Raw genomic sequence first — 10,396 nt, forward strand, 5'->3', positions numbered from 1 at the left:
GAGGGCAGTGTCACTGGCCCTCATATGTGGGATCCAAACCGGGGCCCTCTGGCATCCCAAGCCAGTTCTTAACCATCGCGCCACTTGGCCAGCCCCAACAGCACGTTTTCATGAGTACTCTACCACTTCTGGAAAGATGACACACTATTACACCTCCTGTGTCATACACCCAACAATAAACACCTTATTCTACACAATCACTTTCTAAATCATTTAAGAAAATAAGGGACAAAAATATGCATTTATATAATTACCTTTGCCAGTGTGTTTTTTCACATGGATTCGAGTTCCTGTTGGGGACAATTGCTATCAGATTTCCTTAGTACTTTTTATGAGGTGTTTTTCCTGGTCAAAGAAACATTCTTGTAGTTTTGTTTGTTTGTTTTCATCTTGGAATGTGTTCATCCCACCTTCCTTTCTGAAAGATGGCTTTCTGGGCCCAGATCCCTAGTGACAGTGTTTTGGTCTTTCAGCACTTTGAATGTGTCATCCCATCACCTTCGAGCTCCACTGTGTCTGCTGAAACGTCACCTCTTGGTATCACTGTGATTTCCTTTTAAGTGACACGTTTTTCTCTTGCCGCTCTCAAGGTTTTCTCCTTGTTTTTGACTTTCACCATTTCCACTGTGATGTATCTGTTTGTGGAGGCAATTTTCAACTTTGGAGACCACTGAGGGCCTGGATGGGCAGTTTGGGGTTTATCACAAGGATATATTCCATGTCACGGGTCCACAAGCACACCCTCGAGTCTTAGGGTGCTCTCTAAGGGCTCACAGGAGGATTTATTTCTGAAACATGGTTATACACAGTTTGGCATTTAGTACAGGGAATGACACATATTAAAATCAGTGGGAAAAAAAAGGTACATATGGGAAAACCAGTAGAAACCAGGCTAAAATTTCAGTGGCCCCTCTCAACGGAGACACATGGACAGAGCTTAATGTGTGACAACATGTTTGAAATATTGCTGACTAGGGAACCTCTCTGGAGCCTTAGAGTCTGGGGTTTTTATTGAAGGTTGGTCACGTAAGCACAGGGTACTTGTGTCCCAGGTGGCTGAGACAGACATTAATCATAAGTCACCTTGTCAGCATAAATTCTGCCATGGTCCAAGACCCCAGCTATACACAGACACTCTCATCAGACTGCACATTCCAAGGGCCCACACACTTTCTCCCAGGAGTCGGTCAACAATTAGTCCTAAACAGTGTTCAGTGTTTGGACAACTGAGGCCTGCTGAGGTGGCCTTTTCCTGCACAATTTCAAATGGAAGTCTTTATTTCATTTCTATGCCATCTCTCTGGACCCTGCTGAGAGAGAGGAGTAAGACAAGAGTAGTCACAGTAAACTACAGAGTCAAGTTCATAGTGTTAGTGGAGCTGTTCACTCTACTAGGAAGTGAGTGTGAGCAGTCCGGGGAGATCCCCAGTGCTTTCAGACTCACCCACCTTCCTGCACACACTTGGGTGTTTCAGGATGCAGTGGTCTTTGCAGGTGTGGCTATGAACTTCACCTGGGAGGGGTGGGCTTTGTGGGACTCGTTCAGAGGAAGCTCTACAGAGAAGTGATGTTAGAGACCTGCTGGAACCTGTCTTCAGTGGGCAAGGATGGCTTCATCATTGTACTTAGTCATTTAGTGAACAAGTATTTTTCATCAGTGCTGTTCCAAGATCTGACATGCAGAAAAGGACTAATTGGTAAACGAGGGAGAGATGGTCACAGTCACCACAAACCACGAGTCTAATGTTTTTATGACCGTGGAAATTTGAGTATTAAACTGAGACTGTTTTTGTTTTGGTTTAAAAGACCTGAGGCTTTGTTAATGTCAGTAATGTGGGTATAGTCTTCATGGATCATTCTGATTCATAGAGAGTTTTCTTGTTTACCACCTTGTGATGGTTTTTAGGGAATTACCCATTATTTGGACCCCTTGTGCCTGTCACTGATGAAGTCTTGAAAGCACCAAACTCCTCAAAATCTTTGCTCACAGTACCTTGTTCCTTAATATATTTATTCACTTTTTTGGTTTCAGATATGAGACACCGTATACAGCCAGAGAGGGTTCATTACTCAGCAGGGTATGTATGAGGAAAAAATATCTAAAAACCAGAAGATAGCGAAATTCACAAGAAGTGATTCTTGTGCCTGCATTTTAGTAAAAAATGAGGAAAACCATAGCATGGAAATGAGCAAAAAACCACAGGAGACCTCAGAAGTGAGTTGCATTCACAATAGAAAGTGGTAGTGTCCCAGGAGAGAATCTTAGTACATCATAAAGTAGTAAAAAATAAAAATTAGGGGCCGGCTGAGTGGCTCAGTTGGTTAAGAGCTCGCTCAAGAGTTTGAGCTCTGAGCAACAGTGGTTCGAGTCAGCCCGAACTGAGCAGCCGGTGAGCTGCCAACAGGTGGCAGGATGGCTCAGCTAAAAAAAAAAAAAAATAAAATAAATAAATAAATAAATAAAAATAAAATAAAAAATAAAAAATAAAAATTATCTCAGCTCTACATTTGTTTATTCATGTGGATTTAACAATAAAAATTTTAATTTAAATTAGACATTGAGTGTTTGAAACAATTCAGCTACAAACAATTATGGGAAAATCCCACATATAACAGAGTGTATGAATAGAGACTATACCTGGGCTCTTTCCCAGAGCACTCAGTTTATTTAACTTCAAGACAATTCAGAACAGGTCAGAAAGCTTCTTGTACCCTGAAATACTGAAACGCAGTTAGACATGTAGTTCTAATATTTATTGTTAATAACAAATAATTAGTAAACATACCATTAATAAAGTGATTCTCACTTTTAACAGAAATCATGTCATGCACAGACTCTGTGAACAGAATAAAGGAACCCAATGTGGAGAAACCTTCAGTCTCATTCCTCGAATTAATCTGCACAAACCCATTTCTGTGGGAGCGAAACCATCTGAATGTACCAAGTGTGGAAAAGGCTTCACACATCTTTCTTCCCTCAAGATGCACGTTAGATGTCACCGTGGACATAAACCACATCAGTGTCAGGAATTCAAGCTGGGCATTCATACTGGGGAGAAATTCTATGGTTGTAAATTATGTGGGAGGACCTATCCTTATTTCTATTGCCTCACTCAACACATCAGGATGTATGCTGCAGAGAAAAATTATGAATGCCAGTGGTGTGCAGAAACCTTCAGTAAGCTCTGCAGTCTCACTAGATTGTGGGAACTCACAGGAAAGAAGCCATATAAATGTAGTAAGGAGTGTGGGAAAGCCTTCATTTATCCCTGAATCTTTCAAAGACACACAATAACACAGATGGGGGAGAAACCCTATGAATGTAAATATGTGGGAAAACCTTTCAGCATTCATTCTCCCTCAGGCAATTTATGAAGATCCACACTACAGAGAAAACCTATGAATGCAAGCAATGCAGGCAAGCCTTCAGGCAGTTCTCTAGTTTTACCAGACATGTACAAACTCACAATGGAGAGAAGCCGTATAAATGTAAGGAATGTGGGAAAGTATTTATCCCTCAGTCTTTCCAAAGCACATGATAATACACACTAGGGAGAAGCCCTAAGAATGTGAAGTGTGTGGGAAACTTTTTGTCATCCCTATTGCCTGGCTCAACATGTAAATATTTACACTGCAGAGAAAACCTACGAATGTAGGAAGTGTGGGCAAGCCTTCCGCGAGGTCTCCTGTCTCACTGGACGTGTGTAAACTCACAGTGGAGACAAGCAATATAAATGTAAGGAATGTGGGAAAGCATTTAGTTTGCCTGAAAACTTTCGAGCATATGTGAGGACAACCACTGGAAAGAAACTCTGTACCTGTGACCTGTGGGAAAGCTTTCAATTCTCCCAAGTCCATTCAAGATCACATGAAAACTCACACTGGAGAGAAACCTTGTAAAGGTCAACAGTGTGGAAAAGCCTTCAGGTGGTCCTCAACATTTTGAAAACATTTGAGAATTTACACTGAAGAGAAAGTGTATAAATGTAAAAAATGTGGGAAAGCTTTCACTTCTTCCAGATCCTTCCAAGGTCACGTGAGAACCTACACACACCGGAGAGAAGCCGTATGAATGCACACAATGTGGGAATGCCTTCGGTTGGTCGTCATCCTTACAAAAACGCATGAGGATACACACTGGAAAGAACCCCCACAAATGTCAACACTGTGGAAAAGTCTTCATGTGGCCCTCATCCTTTAGAAACCATGTGAAAGTGCACACTTGGATAGCAAGTCCATGAATGCATGCAATACTCGAAAGTTTTTGCTTAAGTCATTCTTTCTAGAGAGGACTCATAACCTGCAGTCATATTGGAAAACCTCATTCTACTTATTATAAAATGTTCCAGGAAATTCACACCAGGAAAGAAATATTATAAATACAGCATTGTCTTTGTCAATATCTCAGTTTTATAATGGATCACTAGGTGATAAATTTGCAATTCTTTCATAAAAAATGTTTATGTATGAGGTGTGATCAAACAATATGGTGAATGTATAAATTTTTTAAAAGTATTACAGTAAAATACACATTGCCATTAATCCTCCTCAAAAGACTCCCTCTGGCTTCAAATATACTTACAGAACATCATTCTTGTCACTTTCTGAAGCAGTTCTGGAAGTCTTCTTTTGTGAGTGCCTTTCATTCTTCTGTCATGAGTACCTTGATATCTTGAACGATTTTGACTTTGGAGAAGAGCCAGAAATCACAGGGTACCATATCTGCTGAATAAGGTGGATGAGGACATACTGTAATGTTTTTATTTGACAAAAATTGCCATGTACCAGAATCAATATGTGACACGGAGTGTTGTCATGATGGAGGATGATTTATGGCACACTTTAAAACACATCTTTCAACTGTAGCTCACACCCGACTGACTGCACCAAACAAGTTGAAACTTGTCACACACTGTTACTAAGGCTCGATGCGCTGATCTTGTATTGAAGATCCATGCCTTTCCATTGGATTGCACTCAGCAGCAGCATTCACTCCATGTTTTGATCACAGTGGAAAGGCTCTGAGGCTCTGTGTCACACATTGTTTCTGGTATGGCAGTTTCTGTCAAGTAAAAACATTAGGGTGTGTCCTCATCCACCTTATTCACAGGATCTGGCACCATGTGACTTCTGGTTCTTACCCAAAGTCAAAATGACCATGAAAGGTAAACATTTTGAATGGATTTAGGATATTGAGGCAGCCACAACAGTGCAACTAAAGATATTCATGAAAAAACTTCCAAGAGAGAAATGGTGGCATGAGGGGCGCTTCCTGGAATTTCCTCTGGAAGTTACCACATATTGAACACCTATAATTAATCAAAGGATTCTCTGCTTATCACACAGGAACAGCTAAGAGGCATGCACAAGGATTACCCAAAGGTGGGCAAACTAGGCAAGTGGGAGAAGAGGAAAAGGGAAAGTGAAGAGACACGGCCCGCAGACGCAGAGACGTGGTGCACAGCCACAGGGCCCCAGGATGCATGCTTACCAGAGATCACAACAGCCAGGCTACGAGCTCTCTCCCTGTGCCCCCACAGTCCTGCCGAGGGATCAGCATAAAGGACAGCAGTGCCCAGCGTCCAAGGCAGAGACCGCAGCTGAGAACTGTGGCTTAAACCACCATGGTCAGGCAGAAAACAGAAAAAGCATGGTGCCTGGATGCTTCCTCCTACCCTCCCAGAGCTCTCACAACCCCCGCCCTTCCAGAGTTATAAGCAGGTCCCAGAAGTGGAAAAAGCAGTGTAGGATTACAGAAGAACTGAGACCTTCAAGAACTGGCAAAACTGGTTTAACAACTGCTGCCAAGGGAAACAGCAGGGACAAGTGTGATACTGCTGGGCTGTCCGGGAGAAAAAGGCATCTGCCTACTCAGTCCCCAGCTTTTATGGGAGGCTCCCAGCAGGGCAATTAGAGCTGCTGAGACACATACAGGTGTTAGCAGCGGGTTGCAGAGGCAGCTCTGGCCTGTCAGAAGCTCAGAAATCTCATGCCCTCCACATCACCCCATGGAAGAAAGTGTCCTAAGACCCAGGTGACCTGCTCACAGAGAAGAAGCCCACCTCCTGGTGGCTGGCCATGGTGTTCTTATCGTGCATTTGTGTAGGCAAGAGCAGAAACTGCACTGAATTTGTAAAAACTACTGACAACATCCCATAGTCCCACCTGCCTAGAATGGCATTGCTAGGGGCCCTCTGGGTGCCAGGTGACTGGCCTTGCCTCTACAAGACACAGAGAGGATTTTCTAAAGCAGAGGACAACCCACAGATAACTTTGAGCTTAAGCCAAGACCAGGGCTGTTTTTTGTTATGTCATTTTCATTTTTAGATATCTTTTTTTCCTTCTTTTCCCTTTCTCTTTTCTCCTTTTTCTTTTCTTGATCTATACTTCCTTCTTTTTCTGTATTATTTTTTGTATTTTTGGTATTTTTGTTTGGGGTGAGTGTTGGTTGTTCCAACGTGTGAGTGTATTTTGGGTCTGTTTTTTTCTTGCCGTGCTTTGTTGTTTGTTCTGAAATCGCCCTACACGAGAGCCCTGCCCAAGAGGCACAAGAATCAATGCACACAGAGGCCAGCTTCAGACCAAACCACAGCACTATCTGTTTTGATGTACAGGTGACACGCCCAAAGGGAATTCTCAACCGGCACAAGAGCATGCAGGGGTGAAGCCTCCGCTGAGGGATCAGCCCTCCCACAGCAGCTCACACACTGTTGGCATTACCATATAGGTACTTAGCCTGGGAGCCAATCCCATGCACTGACAAGCCAAAAGCAATTACAACAGGAGAACAATGACAACACAAGGATCACCTCTAGAACCCACGCACAGGAGATTAGGGACACTGAGCAAGTTGACTACAAAGGTCACATATTACATAAGGTCACCCAACAAAGACTCAGAGACATAGGTGATCTACCTAATACAGAGAAACAAAAACAAGGCAACAGCCAGAATGAGGAAACAAAGAAACACATCCCAAATAAAAGAACAGAAGAAACCTCCAGAAATGGGACTAAATGAAATGGAAGCAGTCAACCTACCAGAAACAGAGTTTAAATGATAATGAGAATGACAGAGGGGACTTAGTGAGAATGTCAACAAAGAGATAGCAAACATAAAGAAGAATATAAAACCATGAAAAATAACCAGTCAAAAATAAGGAATACAATAACTGCAGTGAAGAATACACTAGAAGGAATCACCAGCAGATTAGATAAAGGAGAGGAGTGAATCACGGATTTAGAAGACAAAGGATCAGAATTCACCCAATTGGAACAACAAAAAGAAAAAAGATTAAAAAACAATGAAAGTAGTTTAAGAGACCTGTGGGACAACTCAAGCACAATAACATTCACATCATAGGAATACCAGGAGGAGAAGAGAGGGAGCAGCAGATTGAGAACATATTTGAAGAAATAATGACTGAAAACTTCCATAACCTGGTGAAGGGAATTGACATACAAGCCCAGGGATGCAGAGAGTCCCAACATGACAAACCCAAACAGGCCCACACCAAGACACATCATAGTTAAAATGGCAAAGGTTAACAACAAAGAATCCTAAAAGCAGCAAGAGATATTGCTTACAAGGGAGCTCCCATAAGACTATCAGCTGACTTTTCTACAGAAAGTTTGCAGGTCAGAAGGGAGTGGCAGCAAATAATCAAAGTGATGAAAAACAAAGGCCTACAATCTAGATTGTTCTACCCAGCAAGGTTATCATTTAAAATTGAAGGAGCGATAAAGAGCTTCCCAGAAGCTAAAGGAATTCATTGCCACCAACATAATACTGCAGTAAATGTTAAAAGTGGTACATTAAGCAGAAGAAAGGTGAAAACAAACTAACAAGGGAAGACCAGGAACATGAATAACAAAATGATAATATGTGCCTATCAATAATCACTTTAAGAGTAAATGGATTAAATGCTCCAATCAAAAGACACAGGGTGGATGAGTGGATAAGAAAACAAGACCCATGCATATGCAAGAGACTCACCTCAGATCAAATGACACACACAGACAAAGTAAGGGATGGAATAACAAATTTCATGCAAATGGCAACGAATAAAAAGCTGAGGTAGCAATATTTATCCCAGACAAAATAGACTTTAAAACTAAGACTATAATAAAAGAAAGAAGAGCACTGCATAATAATATAGAGGTCGATCCCAAAAGAGGACATAATCCTAGCAAGCATTTATGCACCCAGCATAGGAGCACCTAAATATATACAACAGATATTTACTGACATAAGGACAGAGACCTACAGTAATACAATCATAGTAGAAGACTTCAACACCCTACTGACACCAATGGACAGAAAATCAACACAGAAACAGTGACCTTAAATGACACATTAGACCAGTTGGAATTAATCGATATTTTTAGAGCATTTCACCCCAAAGCTGCAGAATATACATTATTCTCAAGCACACATGGAACATTTTCCAAGATAGACCACATGTTAGACCACAAACAAGTCTCAATAAATTTAATAAGATTGACATCATATCAAGCGTCTTCTCTGACTACAGTGCTATGAAACTAGAAATCAATTACAAGAAGAAAACTGGAAAACACAAATATGTGGAGGCTGAATAACATGTTACTAAATAGTGAGTCAGTCAAGGAGATCAAGGAAGAACAAAACATACCTCGAGACAAACAAAAATGAAAACACAATCTATGCTATGCAGCAAAAGAAGTCCTAAGAGGGAAATTCATAGCAATGCATGCCTACCTAAAGAAACCAGAAAAATAATCTCAAATCAAGTCTATCTTTACATCTAAGGGAATTGGAAAAAGAACAACAAAATAAGCCCAAAGGGAGTACAAGAAAGGAAACAGTAAAGAACAGAATGCAAATAAATGAAATAGAGACAAAAAGAACAACAACAACAACAAAAAGATCAATTGAACCAAGAGCTGGTTTTTTGAAAAGAGAAACAAAATTGACAAACCTTTAACCAGGCTCATCAAGAAAAAGAGAGCGAGGACCCAAATTAACAAAATCAGAAATGAAAGAGAAGTGACAACAGATACCACAGAAATACAAAAAAATTTAAGACACCAACAAATTACAAAATATGGAAGAAATGGATAATTTTCTAGAAGCATACAACCTCCATGACTGAATCAAGAAGAAAAGGAAAATCTGAATAGACTGATTACTACCGGTGAAATTGAATCAGTAATCAACAAGCTCCCAACAAACAAAGCCCTAGACCAGATGGCTTGCAGGTGAATTTACCTAACATTCAATAAAGAATTATCAATTCTCCTCAAACTATTCAAAAAAATTCAGAAGGGAGAGCTCATAAAATGTTTTTACAAGGCCACTATCACCCTGATCCTAAATCAGTCAAAGCCATTACAAAAAAGAAATCTATAGGCCAATATCCCTAATGAACATAGATGCAAAAATCCTCAACAAAATATTAGCCAACCAAATTCAGCAATACATTAAAAAGGCCACACACCATGATTAAGCAGAATTCAATCCTGGTATGCAAGGTTGGTTCAATATCTGCAAATCAATTGACGTGATACACTACATTAACAAAATGAAAAATAAAAATCATATGGTAATATCAATAGATGCAGAAAAAGCATTTGACAAAATACAGTGTCATATATGATAAAAACTCCTAGCAATGTGGAAATAGAGGGATCATATCTCAACATAATAAAGGCCATATGTGATAAATCCACAGCTAACATCATACTCAATGGGGAAAAGCTAAAACCATTCCCCTTAAGATCAAGCAAAAGACAAGGTAACCCACTTTCACCACTTGTATTCAACATAATTTCGGAAGTTCTAGCCACAGCAGACAAGAAAAAGAAATAAAAGCTACCCAAATCAGAAAGGACGAAGTACAATTGTCATTATATGCAGATGACTTGATACTATGCATAGAGTAACCCAAAGACTCCACCAAGAAACTATTAGATCTGATAAATGAATTTAGTAAAGTAGCAGGATACAAAATTAATATTCAGAAGTCATTTACATTTGTATACACCAATAGCAAACAATCAGAAGGAGAAATTAAGAAAACAATCCCATTTACAATTGCTTCAAAAGCAATAAAATACTTAGGAATAAATTTAACCAAAGAAGTAAAAGACCTGTGCTCAGAAAATTATAAGATAGGACATACAGATGGCCAATAGGCATAAGAAAAAAATGTTCAACCTCACTAATCATTAGAGAAATGCAAATAAAAACCACAATGAGGTATCACCTCACTCCGGTCAGAATGGCTATCATCAATAAATCAACAAACAAGTGCTGGCGAGGTTGTGGAGAAAAGGGAACCCTGGTGCACTGTTGGTGGGACTGCAGATTGGTGCAGCCATTATGGAAATCAGTATGGAGGTATCTCAAAAAACTG

At 40.3% G+C, this 10,396-nt stretch overlaps 1 protein-coding gene and 1 pseudogene across 1 annotated transcript in view; both read left to right on the forward strand.

Moving 5' to 3' along the window:
• Positions 1 to 4,285, forward strand: part of LOC109390645 (zinc finger protein 14-like) — a 33,856-nt gene extending 29,571 nt beyond the window's left edge. The window contains exons 2-3 of the mRNA XM_019657426.1: positions 2,033 to 2,078; positions 2,817 to 4,285. Coding sequence (XP_019512971.1) covers positions 2,035 to 2,078; positions 2,817 to 3,273 — 501 coding nt within the window. The 5' untranslated portion in view covers positions 2,033 to 2,034 and the 3' untranslated portion in view covers positions 3,274 to 4,285. The remainder of the gene's footprint in view (positions 1 to 2,032; positions 2,079 to 2,816) is intronic.
• Positions 3,372 to 4,272, forward strand: LOC109390571 (zinc finger protein 57-like; annotated as a pseudogene).
• Positions 4,286 to 10,396: the final 6,111 nt, after the last annotated feature.

Source organism: Hipposideros armiger, unplaced genomic scaffold, assembly GCF_001890085.2.
Source record: "Hipposideros armiger isolate ML-2016 unplaced genomic scaffold, ASM189008v1 scaffold_275, whole genome shotgun sequence".
In the NCBI taxonomy this organism is placed as follows: Eukaryota; Metazoa; Chordata; class Mammalia; order Chiroptera; family Hipposideridae; genus Hipposideros; species Hipposideros armiger.